General features: G+C 34.3%; 2 protein-coding genes across 2 annotated transcripts; one reads left to right on the top strand and one right to left on the bottom strand.

Annotated features, from left to right (window-relative positions):
* Nucleotides 1-5: 5 nt before the first annotated feature.
* On the bottom strand, nucleotides 6-1,934 carry LOC129928543 (uncharacterized). The gene is made up of 3 exons (XM_056043177.1): nucleotides 1,326-1,934; nucleotides 449-573; nucleotides 6-186 (listed from the first exon to the last, which is right to left on the bottom strand). Exons 1-3 carry the CDS (start codon nucleotides 1,932-1,934, stop codon nucleotides 6-8), a joined length of 915 nt encoding a protein of 304 aa, XP_055899152.1.
* A 7,812-nt stretch (nucleotides 1,935-9,746) lies between these two features.
* LOC129928542 (testis-specific serine/threonine-protein kinase 6-like) lies at nucleotides 9,747-10,952 on the top strand. The gene is made up of 2 exons (XM_056043176.1): nucleotides 9,747-10,085; nucleotides 10,896-10,952. The coding sequence occupies exons 1-2, from the start codon at nucleotides 9,747-9,749 to the stop codon at nucleotides 10,950-10,952; spliced, it is 396 nt and encodes a 131-aa protein (XP_055899151.1).
* The last annotated feature ends 2,895 nt before the right edge of the window (nucleotides 10,953-13,847 follow it).

The following is a 13,847-nucleotide window of genomic DNA, read 5'->3' as shown; positions in this document are numbered from 1 at the left end:
ACAGCCTAGACAGACACTGGACAGACTAAAACATTGATGACAGACTGATAGAACATTTTTCCATTACCTCTAAGACTGGCTATTCTGTCTCTAAAACGATATTCAGGCTGCTCCAGTACGCAGAGGAGATTGTAACAGGTTAACCTATCGACAGGGCTCGGGTCCAAAAGATTAGTCAAAACCAGCCTGAAAAAAAAAATAATTGTCAAATTTTAAGGAAAATCGTTACAGCCGTTTTTGAGAACCGTGTCCATCCAGATTGTGCACACCCGTTCAGAATGTTCGACTTGAATAGAAGTATTGTAAAAAGCTGTACAACATATTATTCAAAGCAAAACAAGATTGACAGTTTTTAACATTTGAATTTCAACTGAGACATAAGATGATTTTTATGTTTACTTATTAATAAAAGTCATAACAAAATATTGAATATAAATGCTTGACTTACCAGTCTATACTAGTATCACACAAAGTATTGATTGATTCCTTCATTTGCTCGGTGCTCTTTAAATCAAAGACATCGACTTTGAAAACCATACACCAGTAGACTACTCCTAGTGCGTACATATCACACTGTAAAGAAAACAATACAGAGAGTATGAGATCATTGCCTTGTCGTTTTGATGGTATATCAAAGCAACATATGTATAAGGTGAATCAGATCTTGATCAAGATATTATACAGGTCAAGAAATTTCAAATCAAGATAAAACATGTACAATTTGTTATTATATGCATAGTTTTTTTTAATAATTACATTTTATGTACAGCCGATATGTGGTGCTTAATATTAACAAGGTAAAACTAGCTTAGTTCAAAAACAATTACAGTCCAAAACGAGACATACTTGATCAAATTAAATAAAAAATAAATACACTATATTAAACATTATTAATAGATAAAAGAATAAATAAAATTAAAAAAAAAAGTAATGATATATATATATATATCATATAGAGATAAGATAGATAGATAGATAGAAAAAGTAATGATATATATATATCATATAGAGATAAGATAGATAGATAGATAGATAGATAGATAGATAGATAGATAGATAGATAGATAGATAGATAGATAGATAGATAGATAGATAGATAGATAGATAGATAGATAGATAGATAGATAGATAGATAGATAGATAGATAGATAGATAGCAATATCTGAAGTTCAAAAGCTCTGATGAAAACCAATTTTACTTATTACAGCTCATAGATTTAAAGTAATTAACTTGTGTTTTAAATAGTTTCGTTTGAAACCGAATGTTTAATTGATTCAAGCACTTAACTCTTAAGGAACATTAAGAAAATATAACATTTCACTTACTTTAAAAGCGTTAAATTCTTTCTGGATAAACTGTTCTGGGGAAATGTACATATGGGTTCCTTTTATTGTGCTCACTGGCGTATCAATAGTGGTCAAGATTTCAGACAAACCGAAATCAGCAATGACCACCCTCTTTTCTTTTGCTGTGATCAAAACGTTGTCCGTTTTCACGTCTCTGTGAGCGATTTTATGTCTATGGAGAAATTTAAGTCCTGCACACAGCTGCACAAGGTATTCATCACTCTTTTCCTGATTCATGGTCGGCAGTGCCTCGGTCAGAGTTCCTGTTTCGTACAATGGCATCACGTATGCGAAGTAACCAGGAAAGATACCCATGGTATCCATGCCCATAACATAAGGATGGTGGATCTTGGTGAGTACTGAAATTTCTGCCATGAATTGCCTTGTGGTTATTTGGTCAACATCAGTATTGTCTTTGAAATAAGCTTTAATGACTTTCTTGACGTTGTGGTCTTGTTTGGATCTGACTTGAAAAACTTTGATCGGGTGATTGTCTTGAAGTAGTTTGTCCACCTCGAAGCCATACACATGGCAGGCATCGTCTTGGTAGCTTAGAAGTCCGTCTTTCTTTTTCTTCGAGTGATACATTGTAGAATAGATCAGAATTGAGCTATCAGACAATAAATGCTGATGTAGATCCCAACAGTACGAAAATAAATCCAAGAAATAGAACACAAACAATGTAGAACCACAACACTTAAAGTTCGCAAAGAGAGATCACTATTTTGATTAAGAGAATGTACTGTAACTTGAACTGTGAAAGTTGATATAGTCAGCCGATGGCTGTAAGCCCCTCCTACATACCTGTGGGTGTTTTAGTAAAATGTTTTGTGATTGGTCGAATTTATGAAAGCTACAGGTGAGACACTCCTTCCTAATTGTCTTTGAAGTTTTTGACCAGTGTATGACAATCGGAGACGCCATTGTTCGGGGGTACATACGTCAGCAGACGACCAAGGTTTGGACAGCTGTAAGAATTTTTTACTACGCAAGGATGACCATAATGGCGATTGAAGTGCTGAGTGTCTCTGATAAGAATGTCAACAATCTTTTGTTTTCTCTGTACGCGTTAGTCAACCGCCGCCGCAGTGGACAACGTCACGGTCAGCTGAAGAAAGAGCAGGGGATTGTGGGGAACAAAGCTGAATGAAGTAGATGTTTGTGTAGGCATTATGAGAGTGTGTCAATAGTGTATCACTGCCCTTCCCTCTCTATTTAAAATAACTATTTTAAAGAATAGATAAATGGAAATAGATAGTTACAATGGAGATTTACGTTTTATTCCAACATTTTAAAAGAATATATAACTTATAAAATTGGCTATTCGCTATTGAGCTAGGATTTGTCCCGATATGCAAATTTTGTTAGTTTTTGATCACTTACAACTAGTTATAGTTTCCAAATGACAGACTCTGACAAATTATTTAAATATTTACTAATAATAAATAAAAAGTGGGAACGGACATTCTAAAGATTAAATTAGTTGAACTAATATTCTAAAAAAATATGTCTATACAATTCATGTGTAAATGTATAACGATGCAGAAGTATTTGATGTATTTAAATATATAGAAGTTTGATTAAAATTTGTTCCTAATATAATTTTAAAATAATACTCTACATTTTTTAAACAGATATACTTTAAAGTTTAATATAGCTATGATATATTGCTACCGCAGTCACCCACTTGTCCTTTAGACCTTTTTTAAACTATAAAATCTGGCAGCTGCCATTGTCAGCCAAAGTCTAGGAGTTAGTCAAAGTAAAGGAGGCATGGACTTGAGACATAATTTTTTTTTAAAGAAATATTCGAGACTTGTGAAACAAACAGTACACGCTCCAACACTATTTGTCATCTTCTTTTCAGTCTTACTAACCAGTGCTTTTATATCTAGGGAAGATGGAATATATATCCACAGTAGATCCGATTGAAGGCTTTATAACCTGCCACGTCTTGAAGCCAAAACGAAAAGACGTCGTATCTTGATTAGGGAGCTGCTGTTCGCCAATGACGCGGCCCTCATATCTCATTCATAAGAAATCTACTGAAGCTAGTGAATGCTTTGACAGTTGCTTGTCAAGAGTTTAGCCTTACAATAAGTCTCTCCAAGACCAAAATTCTGGCACAAGACGTCGTTTAAATACCTGTTATACATATTGGTGGTGCAGGAATTTACCTACTATGGATCAACACTTGCCAGTAACCTAGATTTAGACATTGAGCTGACAAAAAGAATAGGAAAAGCTACTACAGCATTGGCAAAACTCTCCAAGCGCGTCTTGGAAAATGCCAAATTGACCACAGCAACCAAAATCCTAGTCTACAATGCCTGTGTTATGAGCACTCTTCTCTATGGAAGTGAAAGCAAGTCAACATATATGTACCAAGATTGAATAGCATGAGACGTATAATGCGCATCTCTTGGAGGGATCATGTCACCAACCAGGAAGTTTTAAGATTGGCCAATATGAACAGCATGTATGCTCTCTTGACACAAAGAAGACTACGTTGGCTGGAACTTGTCACCCGCATGCCAGATGGTAGAATCCCGAAAGATATTTTTTATGCTGATCTTGTGGAGGGAGTCAGACCCAAGGGCCGCCCAAGACTTACCTATAGAGATGTCTGCAAGCGAGACATGAGAGCCACAGGCATCAAAGAAAGTTTGTGGGAAGAAAAAGCTAAAGACCGGAGTGCATGGAGACTGTTTGTGCTAGAAGGATCCTCGCTGATAACGAAAACAAGAAAGAGGCCTTAATCAAGAGGGAAAAAAAAAAGCTGCCCTGTCGTATAGCCCTGAAACAGATGCATACACATGCAATAATTGTGGCAAAGTCTGCCTCTCTAGAATTGGCTTGATTAGCCACACCAGATTCTGCCCTGTCTCAACACGAAATCAAAACCAGTGTTTCATCTGGGCGCATCCATTGCCTTTCTAGACAAAAAGAACCATAAATATTAGTATGAACCCTGCCAACCGCTATTGTCAGTCGAAGTCTAGGAGTTAGTCAAAGTTAAGGACGCATGGACTTGAGACTAAGATTTTTTGAAGAAATATTCTTGACTTGTAAAATAAACAATAGTAATTATCAACCGCAATCTGCATTGGTTGGTAATTATCATTTAGAGATGAAGAATTACGATTAAAGTGTTTACTAATAACAATTCATTAGAAATGACCGAGTTGTTAGTGCACATAGATACAGCACACTAAAGAATATAGCTATTGTTTAACTGCACTGGACACTGTAATTGTTACTACCGGGTTTCTATTACTTAGCACCTTTACTTTGATAAATCCAATTATCCATATAAGCTAGTGGAGCATCAAAGGGAAACAGTCTTTATGATTGTTGAGCAGAGGTGAGGATTGGGGTGTTAAGGGAAGCAATCCAAGTAATTAACTTTTTAGCAAATGGGATAAGTAGATTAACTGATGTGATTAAAACCCTTTTTGTTTTTATATAGTTAGTTTAAGAGCTAGAAATGTGCAACAGATTACTAATTGATTTTTTAAAACATCTTTTGTTTTGTCATTACAAGATTTTCATAAAACCAAACATCTAAATTAGGGTGTAAATAATTTTGAAATAATTAATTTTTCAAAAATATACACAAGAAAATAGTTTTGTATATTCAGATATAATGTAGAGGACAACATTAAAAGCAAAGTTTACACGTTGGGATTGCAAAAGATTATAAGAGACATAACCGTGTTTATTTTTTTGTATTTTCTCCTTCAGTAAATTCTTTCCCTTAAACTCAATTCTTACTTGATTCTAAGATTGATTTGAGATTCTTATCGACTATCGAGGATGACAAAGTGGCATGCAAATAAACTAACAACCTAAACTCTGCCAGACTAATGTACCCATAGAGTTGGATGGACTCATCGTAACGTTACTTTCGCTACTAGTAAAAGCAATCTGCAAAAATGTTTTGATATGATGGGAAGCGGAATCACCGCATCACTGAACAGAAGCTGACACCAAGTTGAAAATATTGCTTAGTGCAAACAAAGTTTATATTCACTCACTGTCTATCTGTCTGTCACGATTATTAACAAAACTAAAAAGAAATTGAATCTAATAATAAAAGATACATAATTATTTCTTGTTAATAACAACACATAAAACAATAAAAAAATAAATAATTAATTAAATTATTATTTGTAATTGAACTGTTCATATAGAAAATAGTAAACAAATCTTGAAGTATTGAGAGCAATAGAAGAATTTTAGCAGTTAATTAATAGATAAGAACTCTTTTATCTATATTAAAAAAATAGTTTTTTTTGTTTTTTTTTTAAGTATTAACAGCATCAAAGTCGTTTCTGTGATACTATTGACATTTGAAAACGTAACGCGATCGTTTTATTAACTGCGAAATGTTTAAAAGTACATTCAGCTTCAGTGAAAAGTCCGAATTTTAACTATTGAAACAACGAATAGTCTTGATTACATTCTAGCTAAGTTAAAAAGCGCAATGTTTCAATAACGAACTAACTCTTTTTTTTAATGCAGCGTACATAGCTTGCAGAACTAAGAGAGTCAAGTTTTAGACTGAACGACATATCCTTCCTTCCATGCTTAGAAATTATGTCACATAACAGAAAACACACAATAAAAACTGCACATTTTTAAAAAGGTGAAAAATTGTTTTAAATAATTTTCATATTATTTTTTTTTCTATTTAATCGATTCACAAAAACAACAACGATAGTGCCCAAAGATCCCAAAATTAAAATAACCCAGTCAGTTTCAGTCTATGAACCCTGATCCTCCGATTCGAAATCTAGAGCTTTACCTCTTAGCCATCAATTACATTAAAAATAATTGTGAATAGAAGCACAGTCGAAGTATATAGAAATATACAATGAACTAGATCTGTTTCAATTAAACACAAGTTGTAAATATTAAGAGAAGAAATGATTTAAACTCAAGCTGATCACAGGATGAGATTTTCAGATGTAACACAAGTGTCTCAAGAAGCTGAGTATTTCAAGTAATGAAATATATCCTTCTGATTTAATTGCAAATGAAGCTCATTCCTTTGAATAATTTGGCGCCTTTTCTTTGTCATGTGATTTGTGACAGAGCGTTGTGGATGCCGCGGAACACGTTATCATCTCGTAAACTTTTTGCGCAGTAAGGAACTTCAGTGAATCTCTTGTTTGAAGTGGACAGTATATGTTTACTTAAGGTCAGCTGACACGTTTTTATTTAGGCTGGACAAGAATGACCGCAATAGGAGTGGCCGAGCCGATAGCGCTTTGACGCGCTGTACCTAATTAAGCTATTGTTCGGCTCCTCTGGACACCGCGATAGTCTACGCCGGGTCTCTATTATGTTGATTTCTTTGTTGTTTAAGCGAATGATTTGTTTGTTTACGGAGTATTGAAGTAAACTAAAAGTAAACAATTTGTGAGTTTGTGTGTCTGCGGGAAAGAGTAAAATTTGACTGGGAGGTGGAGGGGTGGTCTAAGTGACGTATCAAAGAAAACATTTTTAAAATATTTTTGGAATTCCATATATTAGTATAAAAAATGATTTTCTTTGTTGGAGGGTGGTAGACAATGATCTCATAAACTGCTAAAGGTTTCCTAGAAATTATTTTGATGAAAAAAAAATCGACCATACATAGAAAACATTTAATTATACTACTACAATTTTTTTAAAAATTGAATCATCTTGTAAGTAGAAATCTTACAAAAGTATTGTTACAAATGAACAGTGATAGGTAGAGGTCAACGTATGACCCCGGCGAGATGACACAGCAGCGAGTGTTCTCTGGAATCTACATGTACAAACAAAGACAGGATGTGACGTGTCCTCACGTTTTGTTCCAGGGGACAAACAGATCTAAGTATGGGGACAGTTACTAATGAACAGTGACAGATAGAGGTCACTACGTGTGACCCCGACTTGATGACACTGCAGCAAGTGTTCTCTGGAATCTACATGTATAAACAAAGAAAGTATTAGACTTTTCCTCGAGTGTTATTCCAGAAGATACAAGCAGTGTTTGTGCAACTTTGGAGAAGCGATTAGGGACTCTATATAAGCCAGAAAGTTAATGTGAAAGTCAGTCGTATAGAGTCGTGAGTGAGTCGTCGGTACTGTTGTCTACTGTGCGAGACAGTAGAAGAGAGATGTGTACGACTCGATGCAAGTTAACTAGGGTAGAGTTAACTGGAGTGGACTACTGTCGTTAAAGTCTATACAGCGAACTACAGTGGACTTGAGCCGTTACAGTCGATACAGTCGATGTAAGACGTGTGCGGCTCTGATTCGGTAGACTTTGAGTACGACTTGGTTCAGCTTTGGGAGACCTGGAGCGACACTGGGAAGTGTGTCGTTGGTCTGTTCAGTAGAATACGACTCGATGCAAGTTGAGAAGAGATGAATTGCAACGAAGTGAAGAGATGAATTGCAACGAAGTATAGCTAACTGTAAACTGACAGATATTGTACAGTCTTCTATGCTACATGTTACAGTTAGAGTTAATAGTTAATAAAGTTATATGAAGCTGAGAGTTTAGTCGTCAAGTTCTTTGCAGTGTTTTTATTTGTGTGCCTACTAGTACATTTAGCCAGAAGATTCAGAAATACGTAACAGTATTTTAATAAATACAACGGTATTTCTATTTGATATAATTTCATTCTGGTGTTCTTTCTGAAAATATTGAAACTTTCCCTTTTACCTGCCTGGGTGGACCACTTCGGGGACCGATTCGATTCTGACTTTGTGTTTCCACACAAACTTTCTTTGTAACCTTGTTTGAAATTGTCTTACATTTAATTTTCAACGTTTTATTGCTTATAAAATATATTGGACTTTAAATATTGTATGTCATGAAGTTATAGTGCCATCTTGATGAAAGAAAAAAAGAAAGTTTTTTTTTTAACTATTAAAGAGATGTAACAAAGAAACACGTAACTTGAGCTGGGTCAAAATAAAACTGTTAACCCATTAAGTGAAAGTTTTTTTTAAATATCACAATTCCATAGGTAAAGTACAATGATTGACAATTTTAGTCGTTATTCCCATTTATAGAGAGCTATTTTTAGATGAATATTTTAGTTATAAATGTACACCCATTGGCAAACAATATATTAGAAAAAAGCAGTAAATAGTTGTTTTTTTGGTCCATAACATTTGCCAGTGAAGATAGCATCACGTGAAGCTTAATAACACACGACAGGGGCACACATCTTTACTTAATTAACAGTTGAACATTTTACTTCGAAATGACTATATTAATTTTGATTTATTTTAGGCGAATTTATATGTGATTTAAAAAAAATACATTTAGCAAGACAATAGAAATGATTTTTTTAAATAATATAAACAAAAAAATAATTTACTACTTCAATAGATACAAAAATGTTAGTACATTAGTAGTTATAATACTTTAAATATACTATGCAACATTGGCATTTCTTTTTTTAAAACGAACATTGTAACATATTTTTAAAATTCTTTAACATTGTCCTTTAATGCTCACCACACACGAAATGTATTTGGGTAAGGAGCGGGTGACATTTTCGATACGCTTTCTCAATGCTTACATAAACATCTGATACTGTCCTTTTGTTCCCCGCAATCCCCTGCTCTTTCTCCGACTGACCGAGACGGTGTCCACTGCAACTGGTCACTAAGTCGTCTCGAGAAAACAAAAGATTGTTGACATTGTCGGTCCTTCAATCACTAATGTGTTCATCCTTGCAAAGCAACAAATTATGACAGCAGCCCAAACCTTGGTCGTCTGCTGACGTATGTACCTCTGAACAATGGAGTCTCCAAGTGTCATCCACTGGTCAAAAACTTCAAAGACAACGAGGATAGTTTGGCGCACCTTCAGCTTTCAGCCAATCACATGACGTAAAATTAAACATTTGTAGCTCAAGGATTGTGGGAGGAGCTCACTTGGCTATAAAAATCAATTTAAAAAATTAACTCTATCATTTATCACTGTACCTCCTCTTACATTAGCTTTGAGCTCTCTTTGAGAAATACAAGTGTTGGACTTATTATATTTGTGTTCTTATTTCTTTGGGACTTAGTGTTTTCGTATTGTAGTAAATTAATTCATCCTCTATTTTCGGATAGCTGTGTTCTCCAATTCTATTTTAAAATGTATCATCTGGAAAGAAAAACACTGGAACTTCAAAACTACCAGAAAGAAATATGCCAAGTACATCACTTCGAGGTGGGCACACTGCTTCACTACAATTACCCGATCAAAGTTTTTCAAGTCACATCCAAACTAGACCACAACTTCAAGAAAGTCATCAAAGCTTATTACAAAGACAGCACTTATGATGATAAAAAATCGTAAAGCATTTCTTATCTGAAGTTGCAGTACTCGCCACGATCCACCATCCTTTTATCATGAGCATGGATTTCATGGGATCCTTTCCTCGGTACTTCGCTTATGTGATGCCATTCTACGAAGATGGCACTCTGACCAAGGTACTGCCTTCCATTCATCAGGAGATGAGTGATGAATACTTTGTGCAGCTGTGTGCAGCAGTTAACTATCTCCATAACAAAAAAGTTGCTCACAGAGACTTGAAAACGGACAACATTTTGATCACAGAAAAGAAAATTCTCATTGCTGATTTCGGTTTATCGGATATCTTGCCCACTGAGGATACAATGGCGACCAAAAGAAAAGGAACTGTCGTGTACATGTCCCCAGAACAGTTTTTAAAGAGGCCATTTGACCCTTTTAAAGTAAGTCATTTTTTACCATATTTTTAAAGCTCCTTTACATTTAATTATAATTGTCATATAAATATTCGCAAACTTTCTTAAACTAACGAACGATAACTTAGCTAAATAAATATTTTTTGTCATATTGTTACTTATATCCCTTTCCTTTTAAATGGATAGCTTAGAGTCTAATATTTAATTAGGTAGAATAGTATATATATATATAGAGAGAGAGATAGAAGATTCTGATGTGTGCACGAAAACTTGTTTATATTACACATGTGAAGTAAAACAGAATCGCCCATTAATTAGTGAAGATCATTTTGTATACTGCCAGTTATCTTTAAATAAGATGACCATCATTTTATATATATAATATAATTTCCACAGTAGTTTAAAACTCTTAAGCCCCATTATGAGTATCACGATAAAAAACTTTTGTCATTTAGTATAAGACACTTCAACAATAAATAGATAATTAACTCTCCCCCCCAACAACCCCCTAATCAAGGAAACACACCTAAAATCGAATTAAAAAATCTAATTGTAGCGATTGTAGATTTTTAAATTAGATTTTAGGTGTTTCCTTGATAAGGGACTTGTTGGGGTTGGGGGAGAGTTAATTAATTATTAACTATAAAATATATTACATGTATAATTTACTCATGTAAAAACCTAATCCCCATAGTTTATAACTTTATATTATGCTGAAATGTGTTTACAAACCTGGACCCTGAGACGACAAATTATATAATTTTCCCTTAAAAATATAATTGAATTAAATTTACAGTTTAGCAGTAATTAAAATTATATCTATTTGTTTCTTTACAGTGTGACATGTTCGCTCTTGGGGTAGTGTACTGGTGTATGAAATATCAAATAACTTGAGATACAATATTCCAATAAAGTATTTTTCTTTAAATTAATTTTTTTTTAATTTTTATTTTTTGTTTTTATTTTTTTTTTCTGTAGATATTTATGTGTCACGTAAAATTAAAATGAAAAAAATTATAAAAATATAAGTAGGGAAAAAAGTGACGTAATGCCATTTATTAAAAAAATGAATATAATTTTCAAGAGAACAGAAAGTACTTTCTCATTGATATTTGATAATACATCATTTTTTTCTATTTTAAACCTAATTAAAAAAATAGTAACTAGTTATAACCATACTGCATAGCTTTTAAAATTCACAAAGATGATACATTTTTATCTTCATAGTGTTAATGATGCATTTGGTTTCTATAATCAAAATACTTTAATAATAACAAAGACCATCAGAAATATATATAATTATTTTAAAATACTATCAAGTACACCAACACACAGACGAACAAAGGGAGACATGATCCAGCTACTTATAATATTGAACAGAAAAAAAAGTTTTCTTAGCATTTAATTCCTTTTGAACCTAAAATAAATAATAGGGCCTCATAAGAATATAATATATAATAATAATAAGAATATAAGGAATGAGTAAAGTAAAGATGTAACTTTCCCTTTCAGACATTAGCGTCTATAATTAGGTCATCTGTTTCTTTAGCCCACGGTTAACGACCAACCGCCTTTACTTTCATTAATTAAAGCTAAGTACCCATTAGTGTTGGGTAGACTCAGGAGCATCCTAAAAATGCAGAAATTCAAAAACCCAGACTTCCCCAAGATTCGAACCCAGTTCCCTGGTTCTGGAAGGCATGCACTCAGCCACAGCCCCTTCCCAATGAAGAATATGCATTTCCAAAATTTAGGGATTTTCCTTCTCTTCTTTTTTTTTTCTTTGTTAACATCATAAGTATAAAGTAAAGTTAATGATTAACGACATTCAGAGTCCTCGGTACAAAGTAAAGATCTAACAAGCAAGATTTAAAAAAAAGATAATACCTTTGGCCCACGGTTAACGGCCTACCGCCTTTACTTTCATTTGTGTTGGGTAGACTCAGGAGCACCCTAAAAATGCAGAAATTCAAAATCCCAGACTCCACCAAGATTCGAACCCAGGTCACTAATTAACCTTGAAGCAAAATTTACAGAATCGAGTATAACTAAAAGTTTTTCTTAACAATGCTAAAATTGTCCATTATTCGGGTTTGGCGTCTATAATTTCAGAATTAAACTTCACACTCGAGTTATTACCCCTTTATTCATCTTTCCTCAATCCAATGGAAACTCTCTCTTTTTATTTACATCTAATCCCTTTGCTTTCGCACAAAACATAAACAAAAAATAATGACGTAATATCATATAATATTAATACATCCTTCCTATTGAAGTTATTATCACACCCTTCCTTTTAAAGTTCTTAATAGTGATATCTACTAGCAGGGCCGGCCCTAGCATTTGCGGGGCCCAATGCGAAACGGATCTCGCGGGGCCTAGTCTGGGTAGGGATAAGCATAATGTCAAAATTATTTTTTGTTATTAGAAAATAGGCCTACTTTTGCCTTTGCAATAAATTTTTATCAAATGAAAGCTCGCAATGCCACTTTTTATTTATTGGCACCCCAAAATGTCAATTTCGTCTATTCTTCAGGAGATTTGAATAAATTCAAAAAAAGTTCAGGACTTTATCGTATATTTTGCCTTTTCATGAGATTTCCTGGAGGCCCTGGAAAATCAGGAGGTCGCGAAAACCCTGTTTTTTATATACGTTATAATTGTTTAATTTAATAATGTACACTTGGAATTAGCGCGGGGCCTATGAAAGCGCGGCGCCCACTGCGACCGGCACTGTCTACTAGGAACTTTAACAATTCGTCCACTTCTGGTTGTCTTGACTGAACAAGTTCTCTAGACGTTGGTCTATAACTGTCTGTTTCGTTTGTTGCAACAGTTTGCAGTTCATTGTCTTCATCGGTATCATAGTACCCAGAGATGTCTTCATCGAAACTCTTATTTAAAAAGCGTTGATTTCTTCTGTATGTTTTTCCATTGTTTGTCTTTATGATGTAAGTGGGTGCTGAATTTTTTTTATAACAACTGCTTTCTGCCATGTTTGACCTAGACGAACTCTCCGACAGAAAAATCTTTAGGTAGTCTTGCTTTTGCATCGTATTTCACTTAGCTTTTCATCTGTCGTTCGTTAAGTAATGTCTCTGCATTTTCAGCTACCAATGGTTTCAATAGTTTGTGATCAGCTGGAATGATTCCCTGAGTCTTCTACTCGTCAGCAGTTGTGATGGTGAATACGGCAGTCCACTTATCGGAGTAATTCTAAAATCGAGCATAACTTTTGTATACTCTGAATCCTTTTGCTTTCGCACAAAACATAAACAACCAACAATGACGTAATGCCATATAATATTAGCACAGAATCTTCTTCATGCAGTGGAAAATTAAGAATTTTTTTGCCTATCTGGAATTCTGGTCAAAGCTCCTGTACCCAATTAATATAGTTAAGAAGGAACTACAAAGGTCTGGACTGCATATACGGGAATCTGCTAAAGAAATTAGTACCCTTTCATGCTTTCTGCAAAATGATGACATAAATCTCTTGATGCTCTGGACAATACTATCATTTATTTGGCTAATGTCCAGCAAAAGAATCCAAGTTACAGTTCCAAGTGTACTGGTAGACATTCAAAGCACACAGTCGACATAGCTTATCTTATTTTTGTTTAGGCTGTGTAGGAATGTTGACCTAAGGATTGGCCACGTAATACATTTAATGAAGTTATTGTTCAATGGTACAGGACACCATGAATGTCAACGCCAGGTCTCTAACACGTAGATGTTTTTGTCGGTATAGTTCACTGTCTGTTTAAGTCACGGAGCGTCAAAAAGAAC

Source organism: Biomphalaria glabrata, chromosome 10 (assembly GCF_947242115.1).
Source record: "Biomphalaria glabrata chromosome 10, xgBioGlab47.1, whole genome shotgun sequence".
NCBI lineage: Eukaryota > Metazoa > Mollusca > Gastropoda > Planorbidae > Biomphalaria > Biomphalaria glabrata.
This window is presented reverse-complemented; position numbering and strand designations above follow the sequence as displayed.

What these genes read in the sequence shown, in the direction of transcription:
- LOC129928543 (XM_056043177.1), bottom strand. Translation starts at nt 1,934, where the DNA reads ATGTATCACTCGAAGAAAAAGAAAGACGGACTTCTAAGCTACCAAGAC. An exon ending in AAGAATTTAACGCTTTTAAA is followed by an intron (nt 574 to 1,325) that starts GTAAGTGAAATG and finishes TTTTCTTTACAG; the next exon opens with TGTGATATGTACGCACTAGG. An exon ending in TGTGATACTAGTATAGACTG is followed by an intron (nt 187 to 448) that starts GTAAGTCAAGCA and finishes TTTTTTTTTCAG; the next exon opens with GCTGGTTTTGACTAATCTTT.
- LOC129928542 (XM_056043176.1), top strand. Translation starts at nt 9,747, where the DNA reads ATGGATTTCATGGGATCCTTTCCTCGGTACTTCGCTTATGTGATGCCA. An exon ending in GGCCATTTGACCCTTTTAAA is followed by an intron (nt 10,086 to 10,895) that starts GTAAGTCATTTT and finishes GTTTCTTTACAG; the next exon opens with TGTGACATGTTCGCTCTTGG.